The sequence below is a fragment of the Enhydra lutris genome, unplaced genomic scaffold (assembly GCF_002288905.1).
Source record: "Enhydra lutris kenyoni isolate GAN:26980312 unplaced genomic scaffold, ASM228890v2 scaffoldscaffold13, whole genome shotgun sequence".
Taxonomy (NCBI): domain Eukaryota; kingdom Metazoa; phylum Chordata; class Mammalia; order Carnivora; family Mustelidae; genus Enhydra; species Enhydra lutris.
The window spans coordinates 39,402,244-39,416,395 of NW_019154097.1; the positions used below are offsets into that span (position 1 = coordinate 39,402,244).

The following is a 14,152-nucleotide window of genomic DNA, read 5'->3' on the forward strand; positions in this document are numbered from 1 at the left end:
GGGGCTCGGGGGCTTAGACGCGAGCTCGGGGACCTGGCGAGATGGGGCCGCCCCGGCCGCCGCGCCGACCGCCGCTCGCGCCCGGCCCCCGCCGGCACCGCCCCCGCTTAAAGGAGCCGCGCGCCGCCCGCCGCCCGCCGCCGCCCGCCGCCGCCCTGCGAGGCCGGTCGCGGAGTTCCTCCCCGCGCGCCGGCGGCCGGCCTCGTTGACCGCCCCCATCTCGCCAGGTCCCCGAGCTCGCGTCTAAGCCCCCGAGCCCCACCCCCGCCGCAGGCGCGCTCTTCTCCCGGGGGCGTCTGTCCGGCACGCCGAACCCCCGCTGGAATCTGCAGAGGCGCCCCAAGGTGGCCACTGGCCCCAGGGCGCCCTGAGGGGATGCTGGGGGCGGGAGTGCGCCCCCCCACCGCGCGCGGAGGTGCTGGGGGCAGGAATGTCGCCTGGACGTCAGAGCCAGGTCCCGGTGCCCGGGTCACCGCCAGGCTGGAAGCGGGTAGTCGCCCCGCGGTGGGAGGGGACAGCTCAGCGCTGGCGGGAGATCCCACCTGTGCGCGCCGGCCAGTGTCTGCCGTCCAGCCTTCAAGCAGCAGCGCTCCGGCCCCGCCAGCGGCTTCCTGACCCAGGCCGGTTAAGGCAGGGGTGGGCGCTTGTGAGGGGGTGCAGGGGGCTGTACCGTCGCTGCGGGAACACCTGGGTCCCTTGGGAATGAACCCCTCGGCGAGCAAGTGGCGGGATGGGCCTGGCCGGACTCTGGTCCGGGGACCGGTTCCCTGCAGACGGGGCGCGCAGGATGCTTGAGGAGACTGAGGCCGCGCCCCCGGCGAGGGGCTCCTTTCTTGGCCAAACCCGAGAGCCAGCCCCGCGGCCGCAGGTGGGACTCGGAGAGGAGCGGACGGCGCAGGGGCTGCAGTGGCGCAGGGTGGCCAGCAGAGGGCAGCAGAGGGCAGGGAACCCTGCCCGAGCCCTGACGCCGCCTCCCTCCCCAATCTCAGTTTCCCCACTTGCCAACGGGAGGGCCAGGCCACGGGATGTCCAGGGTCCAGGGTGCACATCCGGGATGCACATAGAGGGCTCCCCTAAGCTGATGGCAGGCTTTGGGGGAACCACAGCTACATGCCCCTCCCCAGCTCCTTCTCTACAATGGGGTAGGGCAGAGGGGACCCAATCCCCCATCCTTATCCCTGGTCAGCATGTGGGGCTACGTCAGGCCAGGAAGTGACTGGCAGGCCCTTCCCGCAAGCCACTGTCAGCGGGGAGGGCAGCTTCCTGCCTGCACCTGCCGCCCACCCCCATCTGGGGCAGGGACAAATCCTGACCTCTGCCCCAGGGGAGCAGCCTGTTGGGGCCCCTATCTGCAGTTCCAGCTTCTCTTCCTCGCCCCCACAGGCAGCCTGCCACAGGGGTTCCCCTGGCTGCCGCACAGTACTCAGTGCCCCGTGCTGCCCGTGTGTGCTGCCCACCACCTAGCAGAGTGAGCCAGGTCCTGCCACTCCCCAGACACCCCTGCAGCTGGAAAATGAAATCCCAGGGCCTTCAGGACCAGGCTCCTTTGCCCCCCCGCCCCCGTCCAGGTTTCAGACCTCAGCACCCCCTACTCTCCACCCACCTTGGCCTTTGGGGGTTCAGGGAAAGCTCCCTGGTGCCGTGCCAGTCAGTTAGCAGGGGTGAAGGAAGCTGGCAGGCACAGGCAGCGTGGTGTGGGGGAGGGACCCTATCAGGACAGGGAGGCCTGTGTGGCGGGGGTGGGGTGGGGTGGTGAAGCTGCGGGGGAGGGTACACATGACAAGACTCAGCACGCGCCATTCTTGTCCTCCCTTTCTTTACTGATCGCTGTCCCTCCCAGAGATGCAGACAGTCTGGCTTGTCCTGGCGTCCCCAGGCCCGGCTCCAGCACAGTGCAGGGTGTGGGTGATGTACCTGCATGGCCCAAGCCAAGGGACCTCGGTGACAGAGGAGGTTTGGGGGCTCAGAGTTTTCCCCTCCAGACTGCAGGAGGGCCCAACCCCTGGCCTCTCCCAGCTGGTGTCTGGGACAGCCGATCCCATTGGGGTTTTATCAAGGTGGGGAGGGAGGTCCTCGGAGGTCCTTGGGAGCCTGTATCTTAGATCAACTCGCCCCATGCACCTCCACTAACTCTCTCCCACTCTCACCTTCACCCCCCAGTGCCTGCTCCAGTGCCCGCCAGCCTCCTTCTCTAGGCAGTCTGCCCGGACCAGCCCACTCCCACCTGACCTCTGCTTTCCAGTTTCTAACCCAGCCTCTGCACGATCCTGATGGCCTGTGGGGGCCGGATGCCCAGTGGTTTGATTTCAACACCCAGCCCTTCCACCTCCACCACCGGCGCCCAGCCTCCCTCCTCAGCCTCCTCCTCGTGGGGCCAGAGCTCAGGCCTGGAACCAGGCCTTGAGGTCCCAGTACACCTGGCCTCGAGGCAAGTGGGGGTATTGGGCGCAGACGGCGCAGAAGCGCTCGCTCCAGTCCTCAAACAGCCGCACTCGGAGCCGGTCCCGCCAGGCCAGGTAGCGCCGGTAGCCGCTGGCGTTCATGCCAGCCAGGAAGGAGGCCAGCTCCTGGGCCGAGCCGAAGTCGTCCACGTGCACGAAGGCGTCAGCCGGTGCAAAGGCTTCGTAGTTGGCCCTCGGGGGCCCCAGCACCACGGGAACCGTCCCGGCTGCCAGTGCGTTGCGCCAGAACTTCTCGGTGATGTAGTCTCGGTGCTGTGAGTTCTCGAAAGACAGATAGAAGAGGTACCGGGCCACGGCGGGCAGCAGGCAGCTGGCGCACAGCGGCTTCCCGTTGGCGCGGCCGAACACGTCCACGCGCAGGTGGGGCGCCAGCCGCCGGTACAGCTGCACGCGCTGCTGCCGCGCCTGGAAGTTGCTGACCACCCAGGCCGCCACCCCCTTCTTGGCCGGCAGGGGCGGCGCGGGGCCCTCGTGGGGCTCCAGCCGGCCATAGGGCACGAAGATATCGGCGTCTCGCCGGTAGCTTAGCACCCAGTTAAAGATCCCGCCGAGGCGACCGAGGCCGTGGGTGTGGCTGGGCGACTCCATGGAGGCCCACACCCAGGGCTGCCCCCTCGGCCGGCTGGCCAGGGGCAGGTGGGCCCGCCGGGTCTGCAGCTCGCGGTGGTGGAAGACCACGGCGTCCGCGCTGGCCAGCAGGCTGTGGTTGGTGCTCAGGTGGCAGTGGGCCACGCCGTAGCGGGTGCAGGTGTTGCTGGGCAGCTCGGGGGGCTGGTCGGCGAAGGGCCAGTGCCAGACGAGGATGAGGAGCGTTCGCGGGGGCGCGGGGACCCTCGCGGGGGCCGGCCCAAGTTGCCACAGGAGCCACAGGGTGAAGAGGAGGGCGGCTCCAGCCAAGGCCCCCAAGGCCCGAAGCCTCTGGGAGAGGCTGCACCCTACACGGGACACAGGAAGAGACACTGTCTTCCCAGGGTTGCCTGTGGACCCCGTCCCCCCAGCCCACAGCTCCCCGAAGACCAGACACTCACCGGCCATCCCATCCGCAGCGCCCAGAGTCAGCCACCCAGGACACCCAGGGATCTCAAATCACAGCAGCCACTGGGCAGAGACGCCCTACAATCACAGCCGCACCCCTGTGCAGCCCGAATGGAGGGAGGCCCTTTCATCTGCCGGGACAGAGACAGCAGACTATCTTCCTGCCCCCGCCCCGCCCCTGCCCCCGCCCCAGGGGACCTTGGCATCAACCCCCCTCCTCACCCCCCTCCCACTCTGATCCTCTGACTGCTGGGGGGAGGAGGGGCATTCTCAGGGCCCAAGATCAGGCCTCCCACCCCTGCCGGGCTCTGGGAGGCCTGGGGATGACCCGCTGGGCAGGCACGATGGGGTGATGCCATCGCAGGTGGAGGTGGCCCCTGACACAAGGACCCCGCCAAGCCCACCATCCTGACCCTCGGCAGTGCCGGCCCCCCTCCCCACCCCCCCCCCGGGGGCTGGCATCACCCACTTCCCGCTCAGCGCCAGCTTGAGCCCCTCCCAGACCCTCGGGCTGCAGATGTGCTGTGCTTGGCTCTCTGCCAAGAGGCTGAGGTTTCTGCCCTGGGTTCCAAGGGGGCTACCCCACCCCCACCTCACCCCACCTCACCTCCAGGACACTTCATCCTAGAGCCCAGATTCCAGGGGGGCGGGTCTCTGTCCCCCGGTCCCAGGAGTGTCAGACCCCATAAGGCCACAGCACAGGCCCACGCGGGGCAGACACCAGGCTGGGCTTGGCCCCCGGCGGGGGGGAGCCTGCAGGACCACTGACCACTGTGCTTTCTTTCCTCACCCGAGGACACGTGTCCACAGAAGTCCCATGGTCCCAGCCGCCTGGAACGAGCTGCTGACACTGCCGAGGGGGGATGCGGACAGGGCCTGCCCTTGGGGACTCCAGGCCTCCTCCTCCAGGCCCCCAAGCCCAGGATGGGGTGGGGACAGAGAGGGGGCTTTCCAGACTGGAAAGGGAAGGAGTCGCTGTGTCCCTGACGCTGGCAGGTAGGGGCTGGCTCCTGGTCCAGGAAAAAGAGGGCAGGAGTCCAGAGGCTTTCTCCTTTCCCCACCCCTACCCTCGGACCAGCCCTGGGGGCCCAGGCCTGGAGATCAAGTTCCTTCCCCTTCTGCTCCAGTTCCTCTGAGCTGGAGAGAGAGCAAGTCAGCATGATCTGACTTCCCTTGAGCTCTGACCTGCTCCTCACTCAGCCAAGCTGGTACCCCACCGGCTTCCTCGCCCCACTGCTGCTGGACCCCTCTTGGTCCTGGACGTGGCAGGACAAGGACTGGCTCTCAGGTTCTGCATCCGGAGGCCTCAGGCAGCTCACGTTCTTGAGGTCCATGGGATGGGGGTCATGGAAGGAGGCGCGAACAGGAACCACGGCCTGGGTCAGCTGCCCCTCGCCATCTTGGGGGCTTTCTGCCACCCCGCGGTCCCCCTCCTGCTTCCCTCTTGGGTGCCTGGGGTTGCTGGCCTCCTCCAGCTCCTGCCTGTCGGTGAGGACCAGACTGGTATCGGGGTGGGGGTGGGGAGCTGGCGTTGCACCCACGGAGGAGATGGGCGAGCGCAGGAGAGGGGGCCTTGGGCATCTCTGAGGCTCCACAGACCCGGCAAAACCTCTGAGCTGTGGGGCTTTGCGCAATCCCCCGGGAGGGAGGGGAGGCGGTAGGGTCTGGCGGAAACCGTCTGGTGGTCTGTGGTGCACAGGCGGCTGCCAGGCCTGACTGCCTGGGGTGGGCACCGCGGCTCGAGGAGAGCTGACAGCTGTGGCCGGTCCTTGTCCTTTCAGCCGCTTGACGACTAGGGAGATGACCACGGGGGCCCTGGGCCTTCGGCCGCACCCCGGCCTCTCTGCCCTGGCAGGGGGACCGCAGAGGAGCCACGCCCTGGCTTCCGGCCTTACTCCAGCCCATCTTTCCGTGGGGCGGGCACCCTGCAGTTGGTGAGGTGTGCGAGGAGAGCCAACCCCGCCTCCGGCTGCCAGCGCCCCTGCCCTTCCTGTTTGCATGGCCAGGCTGGCCGGGGCCCCTGCCACAGGCCTCACCCGTACCCACAGACTGCTCCTTCCTGGGTGGGAAGCCAAGCAAGCCTCCCACCCTGCCCGGCGTCTGCTGCCCCCCGCCCCGCCACACCCCTGCCAGCTCGGGTTGGCAACCACGGGGCCCCTGCCGTGGGAACGTGCTGGCTGGGAAATGGGGCCCCGAGATTTGGTCCAGAAACAGGTCAGAGTGAGAGAGCTCTTGAGCAAAGTGACGAAGGAGAGACCGCACGAGTCAAAGGGAAAGTGGGGGCCTCATCCTCCCACCTTTCCCCAGGCCCTGTGACTCACTGGGACCCAGGTGGGCACCTCACTCCAGCACCACAGCCCGTGAGCTTCTGGGAGTCAGGGGCGCACAGTCCCTCCTGCAGCCCCAGCCCTGGTCCCACCGCGGGGCCGGCCTCCTGGGGGGCAGCCGCTGAAGAAACCGCAAACTGGAGGAGGCCAGGCCACTGGCCTGTGACCGCCTCCCCCTTGCAGGCAACAGCACCTAGGGCAATGGGGGGCAGACCTGGCTTTAGCCCCAGCCTGGGGGTGCCCCAGGGAGAGAGCACCCACCCGCCCCAAGGCTGAGCTTGAGCAAGGCGGAGGCCATCCGTGTGCCCAGTCGGCCCCCTGGCGGTCAAGCTCTGCGGTCAAATGCTCTACCCCTGAGCTCTACCCCCGGCGGCCCCGCTCTGAGCCATCTGTCCCCAGCAGAGGGAGCACACACTTTACGGTGGAGGACAAGATGAACCGAGGGTTCGGGGAACGCCTTCGGAAGGTGGGTGCACAGAGGGGCTCCCCGGCCAGGGGTGTAGCACGAGGGCTGTGTGGGAGCCAGCTGCAGCGGGCGCTGGGAGAGGCGGCTCTCCTGTCTGGAGCCGCTGGGCACATGGGTGCAGGCCCCCGCACCTGCTCTCCTTCTTCCGTCCCTTCCGGCCTGGGCCGCGGGCCACATCCCTCTCCTTCTGCAGGAGCCGCTGCAGGACCTCTGTGCCCTGAACCCGACCTTGGCTCGGCTTTCTGCACCACACGTGCCCTGGTGGGCGGCGCACCTGGCGTGGGGGTGTCGCCGGGGGACTGGGAACACAGGACCAGCCCGGCCAGCTACCCCAGCGGATGGGACAGTGAGTCTGACCTGCAGAAGAAGCGCGTCACGTCCTAGAGTCTCCAGACAGAGAGGTTCCCGCCTCGTGGGGCATGGCTCAGGGGCCCCGGCACCCCACATTCTATGCCCAGTGTGCTCTGACCCCTAGGGTCTCGCAGGTGTGGGGGCATCTCCAAGCAGAGGAGTGTCATCTCAGGGTCTGTGCTGGCTGTGGGAATGTCACCCTTTGTCCTCCATGCTCAGACAGGGTGCCAAGCCAGCTAAGGTTGGCCAAGGGGCGGAAGCACGGTGAGCTCTGAGGGCAGAGACGAGATCAGCCTTTCGCACCAAGAAGGTTGCTCTTGGTATGGCCTTGGGACGGCCGCAGGAGTGGCAGCAGGGGGCACTGAGGCTATAGGTGGTGTGGAGAAAGGTGACGGGCCCCTTGCCCAGGATTGGGGTCTCCAGGGTCCCTGTGGAGATAGGGCTTTCCTGGACCCTAGGCCCCACCTCAGGGCAGCCCACTGCTCTCCGGGGCCTATGGGAGAAAGTGTGGTTGTGGAAGTTTAGACAAAAGCAGAGCCTGGCTCTGTCTGAGCTAGCCTGAGGTTGACGGAAGCCAGAGGAAGCATGGGGGGAGTGGGCTGCTGAGTGGCGTAGCACCCTGTGCCAGGTAAGCTGGCTGAGGGAGACCCCACGGCCTGGAGGGGACCAGCCCCTGCCCTCCCTTCCTGGGCCCAAACATTCCCGTCCTGTCTCACTGCAGCTGCTCCAAAAGGGGGGGGTCTCCTGCCTGGGGCCCTGAGACAGGTTGGGAACCTCTGAGAAGCTAGAGAAGGCGGGGTGCCCGCTCTCTACCCAGGTCAGGCCCATGGGAAGTGTGAAAGACACCAGGCCCGACCCCAGATATCAAGGGGAATCTCCTGGCCTGGACCTGTGGCCGACAGTTGACAAGCCGGACGACCTGGGCCTTCTGGAGTGAAGCCGGGACTGTCCCATGCCCCATTTTCTCTGTGGCTACCTTCCCTAGTGGCACAGACTAAGTGACCGTGGACAGGTGATCCTTGCCAGCCTGTCCTCGCCCCACACAGACTCCTGTCATCTCCGGCACAAAAGGGAAAGCAGGCTCCCAGCTGAGGGCCAGCCCAAGGCCACAGCCCAGGAGTCGGGGTGGAGGGGAGGGACTTCCCAGTCTGGATGGGCCCTGGTACTCTCAGGACAAGCCATTTGCTCCAAGCAGGGGCAAACACATTTCCCCCAGCCCAGCCTACCCGTCTCTCCTCAGGGACTATCTGCCCCAAATGGACCTTGTTTTCCCTCTCAGGACGCCCCCCACAAGACACCACCAAGGGCTTCTACATCCAATCCCCCCACCACCAACAGGGGACAGACAGGTCCCATCCCCGCACTTGTCTGCAGGAGACCCAGCTGCTCCCTGGGCCCCAGAAACTCCTCTCCCCACTCAGCCTCTGTACCACTGGTCGCACAGGGCAGCCCCTGCTCTGAAGGTCACTCTGCCCTTCCACAGACCTCCTTGCTCCTGGGTGGGTGGCTGGGGTGGGCCACGACCCCCTCCTGACATTCAGGGTCCCTGTTGCCCTTCTCTTCAGGCCCAGCCCGCCCTGCCCTATCGCCCTGTGAGGAGCCTGTGCCCCTCGAAAGCCCCTGCCCCACATGGGCTGCAGGGGCCCCCGGGCCTCGTGGCTCCCATCACAAGCCCATGCTCAGGGCTGCGTCCTGTTCTGCCCCGCCTTCCGGCCCAGACGGCCAGTAGTGGAAATGGAGGTTGGGTGCCCACCGCCCTCACACCCCTCCTCTTTTCAGCATATGTGGAATGGGACCTTTCAGGGAGTGGTACCAACTCTAGACCCGCCCCCCACCCATACCGCGCTCCTCCCCTACTTGAGACAGAAGTTTCAGTAGGGGTGAGGCCTACAGGAGAAAGAGGGTAGGAGGGATCTTGTGTTGGTAGAAAAACAAAGCCTCTCTTCCCCAGCAGGGGGTGAGACAGCCTTTCCAAGCGGAAGCAGGAGTGCGGAGATGCACCCGCCATCTCTGGGAGGGCAGGAGGAAGCCCCAGGCCTCCACCCCAGCGTCCGTCCACCGTGACCCTAAAGGGTGGGATGGAGGTCAGTCTCCAGCACACCGAGATGACGGGTTTGAAATGTATTTTAATTGTTGCCAGGATTCCTCATCCATGCCTGGTCTCATGGTTCTCCCTGTCCCCTCATTTGGGGGTTCGGACTCAACAGGACAGGTGCAAGAAGAAAGAGAAGGTCCCGGCAGAAGGGGGCTGAGTCTCCTGGGTAAGGGGTTCCCGCCCCCACTCCCCTGGTGCCCTGGCCCAGCCACAAGCACACCCACTGCGAGAACAAGGTCTCTTTAACGGGAACCGGTGCGCCCTGCCCCTCCCCACCCCTGGGCCCTGCAGTCCGGGAGAAGGGAGAGGCAGCCTTCAGGTCACTGCGGCAGGGGCGCAGACAGGGAGGAGTGGTCGAACAGCGGGTTCCGGACCTCCATCTCTCCGGTCTGTGGAGGCCGGGGTCAGGCAGGCGGGGCATGGGGCGCACGGGGGAGCCCCCACCCCGCTGGTCCCCACCGCCGCCCCTGCCCCGCCGCGGCCCGACCCCGCCCCGGGGGCTCCTGCCAGGGGACTCACCGGGGCCAGGCCCGGGCACTCATAAACCGTGAAGTCACCGTCTTCGTTCTCCTCGTCTGAGGACAAGGACTCCAGCTCCTGGGGCGGCTCTTTATGCCTGGGTAGGGGGCGGGATCGCTAGGGCCTCCCACACCCTCCGGGCGCCAGGGGCCCAGACTTCCCCGGGGGGCTCACTGCCCCTCGGCCGGAGCAGGGGCAGCGCAGGTGGGGGCCCAGGTGGCGGGGGGACGGGGTGGGGGCCTCTTACCGCTCCAGGCACCGCATCTGCTGCCTCTGGTGCTGGTAGTGGTACATCTCGGCGCTCTGCGCGAGCCTCTGGTCGCCGGGCTGCGCGGGGAGAGGGCGGCAGGGGTCAGGCCGCAGAGCCGGGGGCCGGAGGGGCGGGGCCGGGGCGGGGCCACGCACCGAGATCCCGGGCGCTGCAGGGGAGCCGGGCGCCTGCGGGGCCGCGTAGTCGGCCTTCTGGGTCAGGCGGACGTCTCGCTGCAGCCTGCGGGGAGCGGAGCCTGAGACCCGCGGAGCGGCCGCCCGCCGCCACCCGCCGCCGCCCACGGCCGGGCGCGCCCCGCGCTCACCTGCACCAGCACAGGGCGGCCAGGGCCAGGGCGGCCGCGCCGGCTACCGAGCACGCCACCACGAGCACTGTGGGGAGGGGGCGCGGTGAGGGCGGCCTTCCGGGCAGGGCCCTGCCCCCTGCCCACCCAGAGACCTACGGACCTCCAGACCTACCGAGGCCGAGTCCGTCACCGCGCCCACCCTGGGGCTCCAAGGGGGCCACGTGCACGGGCACAGAGGACGCAGGGGAGCCCAAGGAGGTGTGGGGCGTGGGTGCGGGGGCTCCTCGAGTGGAGGGGGGGCCCAGGTCAGGGCCCTGGCGGCGCTCTGAGAGCCCCAGGGTGGCCGCTGCAGAGAGAAGGCAGGTTAGAACACTAGGACTGGCCAGGGGTCAGGCCCCCGCCGGGTGGGGGGGTGGGTAGGGGTGGGAATGAGCTGGATCTCACCCGGCTCCAGCGGCCGCTGTCCAGCTTCAGGCTGGGGCTGCACGGTGGGCATGGAGTGCCGTGGCTCCTGCTGGGCCAGCTCGTGTGCCAGGAAGTCAATCTCATCTTCCAGTCTGGGCCTGGGCAGGCTCTCCCCTGGAGACGGTGAGGGCCCTTCAGGCAGGTGGAGAGGCCCCCAGCCCCACCCCAGCCACCCCAGCTGTGGGCAGCCCTCCAGAGGAGCTGGGGTCCATCCAGGAGCCAGACCCCTGGCCCAGACCTCCTCCTCCCTCCAGGTTCCTCCCAGGCACGGGTGGTGGCCAGAGGACTAGGTACCAGCCTGCAATCCCGGCCATCCCGAGTTGCCTTGGTGACCGCTGAAGGCAGCCCATGTGCACAGCAGCTTTCCCAGGCAAGTGGGGGCCGGGGCAAGGGGGCGGAGGTGCCGGGGAATGCACCGAGGCCAGAAGGAGAGAAGGGGTGCCCTCACCCTGCTGTTACCCACGCGTCACCCCACCCCTTCTCTACCAAGACAGGCATCGACTCCTTAAGAAGAGGGAAGAGGCCCCATTCTGTCCCCACCCCCACCAGTTAATGGGTAGGAACTGAGGGCAGATATCGGGATGGGGCTGGTGGCTGCCCCCCCCCACTCGGTCCCAGCCACAGCCCCCACAGTCCAGACAGAGGCTCCAAGGACACACTCTACACAGCAGGGAAAGAGCAGAGCTCCTGCCACCTTCTGAAGCAGGGCCGTACGGTCTCCTTCCCCAGCCCACCTCACTGCCAGGAACGGTTCCTCCTCTGGGAAGGTCCTCCTGCCCCAGCTGACTTCTTTCTGTAATGCCCCATCCCACCTGAACTCACTGAGCAGCTGGCCGTGCAGACCTTCTGGGCTCAGGCTGGCAGGGGAGGCCCACAGATTGCACAGTGTGAGGAAGCCGTGGAGAAGAAGTGCACATGGGGCAGGGGGCCAGGGTAGCCCGGGGCAGGGGGGATGGGGAACTCTGATTCTTCCTTTCCTGTGATCACCCCAGCATTTCCTGCCAGACACCCCTTGCCCTGACAGGGGCTAACTGCCCAACGCCTCAGCCCGCTGCCAGGCTCTGGGCTTGTGCTATCTGAAAAGATCACTGGGCCCCTCAGAGACATAAAGTGCTCCACACACCAACAAAATTCAGGAGACCCAGGGTCTGAGTGACAACCGAATCAGGGCAGGGGAGGGGGAAGCACATCCTTCTCTCCCATACCCACAAGCCGGTGAGTCCTGGGCACACAGTGTCCCTGCGGGTCTTCCTGGAAGGGCTGAAGGCAGGGCCCACAGACATGCGCGCCGGGGGGGCACCGCACCCGCCTCTTCAGGGCGCAGTCCAGGCTCCCAGGACAGGCAGCTGCATCTAGGAAGGAAGCAAAAGGCAGAGCCAGATCACCGCCCTGCTTGGCCCAGCCCTGGCAGAGGCTGTCCTGCCTGGCAGCCCCTCCCCCCAGAGCTGACCCAGTCTGGCCCAGCTCCGGCCATTGTTCTGGGCCGGCCCTTCCTCCCAACAGCCAGAGACCAGGACCAGGAAGACAAGCAGTCCCCACACTTATCGGAACTCCCCTGCCCCACCCACTCCCGAGAGTCCACTCTCTGGGCCTGAGCCAGCCCTGTGCGGAAGCGGTCCTATCCAGGGCCAGGCAGCCCTGTAGGTCCTGCTTCCAGTCTCAATGTGCCCTCCATCCAGGCTGGGAGCCCTAGAAGGCGGGGCCCGAGTCTCTCTCTGCCTCTGGGGGAGCTGAAGACGCTGTCCACCCAGCTTTCCCACCACCTCGGAGCCACCCTGCAAGTCCCATCCTGTCATCCCACACCCTACAGCAGAGCTGGAAGGTGGCACAGAACAAGGGAAGACAGGCACTCCTCCCTGTGTCTGACCTCTGGCTTGTCTCTGGAGCACAGAGAAGCTGCTGGTTTGGGGAGACCAAGGATGGGGTCGGCACGTCTCACTTGGTTGAGATACAAAAGCCAGGCCAGGGTCACTCCCGCAGTCATGCTGCTGGGGACTGGGGAGTCCCTGGGGCTTTGGCCCTGGCCCGGTCCCTGACTTTGGGCCCAAACTGTGGTGTCCTGTATAGATGGCCAATAGTTCTCATCCCGATGCTGGGGGATGGAAAACAGTAGCCCTCTATGCCTCAGTTTCCCTTCTGGGATACGGAAGGAGAGTTGCCTCCAAGCTAGGGAATGCCCTGAGGCTGGAACACTGGCCCCAGTTACAGGGCAGAAGAGCCAGAGAACCTAGGAAGACACCCAGCAGGACTGTCAGTCCTGGTTGGGGAGGCTGGGCTGGGTGTCTCTGGAGGCCCAGGACTATTCCTCTCAGCATAGCCCTCGGCCCGCACTGCAGGAGGGCCCCTGGGGCCCAAGGTATGTGGGGGATCAGGAGTGCTGGCTCTGTCCTTCTCCAGACCTTGGCTGGCCTGCCTTGGTTTCCTTGGTAACCTGACACTCCCAGCCTCCCAGATGTAGGCAGGAAGCTCCTGCAACCCTCGAAGCAGGCAGCAGGCAGGCTGACTCCCATCCAGGGGACCCCCATCCTGTACTACCTGGGTCAACAGACGGCAGCATCAGAGTGCGGGGCTAGTGGGCTACTTCGCCGTTCAGCCTGGGCCAGCAGATCAGTCTGGACCCCATCCACGAGCTGGGGTGCTTGGGGAGTCAGGCAGTCCCCGGTCAAGATGCTTAGAACCCAGAGTGCGCAGGCCAGGGGTTGGGACCTAAAGCACCAAGTTGGTTCCAGGCTCTGGGTTCCAGAGGCCTCCCTACACTCCCCCGCCCCCAGCCTAGAAAGACGGGGTGCTGCCTGGCTAGTCTGCGGAGAGTGCCCACTCCAGCCTTGGGGTGCAGGAAGCGATCCCAGAACAGTGGCAGCTGGAGAGTGGCTGGCACCACACCCGGCATCTGGGAGAGTCCATAATGCTAATGAGCACCTGGGAGGGCACCTGGGAGGGCACTTGGGCACCTGTCCACCCCCAGCGCTCAGCACAAAGGCTGCTCTCCCTTTCCTCCAGAGGCCCCACCCTGAGTGCCCGGAGCCAGGTTCTCTGCAGGCAGCCTCCATTTTCCTCCGTCAGCCACACTCCAGTCTCCTGTCTGGGGTGCCGTGGCCAGGAGGAGACCACACACACAGAACCACAAGGCCCAGGTTGGCATCCCACTGTGCCACCTACTAGTCACTTCTTGGTACCTGTTTTCTCATCTGTAAAATGGGCTCAGAATAAGCCCTCTCCTATGGCCCTGCCAGAAGTGAATAAGCACAGTCTCCCAGTTCAGCCCTGGGGTGGGGGTGCGTTTGGGACCCTGGGTTCCTGAAGACCTTCTGGCCTGGAGCCTCAGTGCCCCTCTGGGAAGCAGGGTGGGTCTCCCAGGACCCTGGGCCCCTCAAGGTCTGCCCCCAGTGCAGAAGAGGCACCTGGAGGGCAGAACCTCCTGCCTCCACTGAAGCCCGATCAAGCCCCCAGGCCTGGGACAATTCAGACCCTCAGGGCAGCAAAGCAAGGTTCGCGCCCAACACCACCTGAGGCATGGGGACAGGCAGCCCAGTGCCGCGACCCCGACCCCAGGGCAGACACCAGCGGCGCGGCCGGCAGGCTCCCAGCGCCGGGCCCACACCCGCGAAGCCCAAGAAGCGCCCACGCAGAGACGCGCCCAGGACCGACTCCCCGCGGCGACCCCCTCCCCAGACAGACACACAGCGCAAGCCCACGGCTGCAGAGACAAAGACAGGACGCGCGTGAACTTCGGGGCCGCCGCCAGGAGCCCAGGAGCCCAGGAGCAGCCTTCGCCGGCGGAGCCCTCCAGTGGCCGGCGCGCCCTCCAGGCCGGGCCTGTTTACCCCATCCCGGGCGAGGCGGGGCCTGCGGCCGGGGCGGCGGCGGGGCGGGCG

General features: G+C 66.8%; 2 protein-coding genes across 3 annotated transcripts; both read right to left on the reverse strand.

The window, feature by feature from the left end:
• Positions 1 to 1,799: 1,799 nt before the first annotated feature.
• LOC111145679 (fucosyltransferase 7) lies at positions 1,800 to 4,735 on the reverse strand. 2 transcript variants are annotated; one of them, XM_022500775.1, is made up of 3 exons: positions 4,683 to 4,735; positions 3,491 to 3,628; positions 1,800 to 3,397 (listed from the first exon to the last, which is right to left on the reverse strand). In XM_022500775.1, exons 2-3 carry the CDS (start codon positions 3,495 to 3,497, stop codon positions 2,382 to 2,384), a joined length of 1,023 nt encoding a protein of 340 aa, XP_022356483.1. In that variant the 5' UTR covers positions 3,498 to 3,628; positions 4,683 to 4,735; the 3' UTR covers positions 1,800 to 2,381. The 2 variants fall into 2 exon arrangements, with proteins under 2 accessions (XP_022356483.1, XP_022356482.1); XM_022500774.1 differs by lacking the exon at positions 4,683 to 4,735 and adding an exon at positions 4,288 to 4,342.
• Positions 4,736 to 8,747: 4,012 nt separating this feature from the next.
• LOC111145479 (neural proliferation, differentiation and control 1) lies at positions 8,748 to 14,149 on the reverse strand (the record flags this gene model as incomplete). Its single annotated transcript, XM_022500375.1, has 9 exons — positions 8,748 to 9,125; positions 9,256 to 9,352; positions 9,503 to 9,582; positions 9,661 to 9,745; positions 9,831 to 9,897; positions 9,985 to 10,158; positions 10,257 to 10,391; positions 11,483 to 11,629; positions 13,879 to 14,149. Coding segments are annotated over 9 exons (1,125 nt in total), but the record flags the coding sequence as incomplete, so codon positions are not given.
• Positions 14,150 to 14,152: the final 3 nt, after the last annotated feature.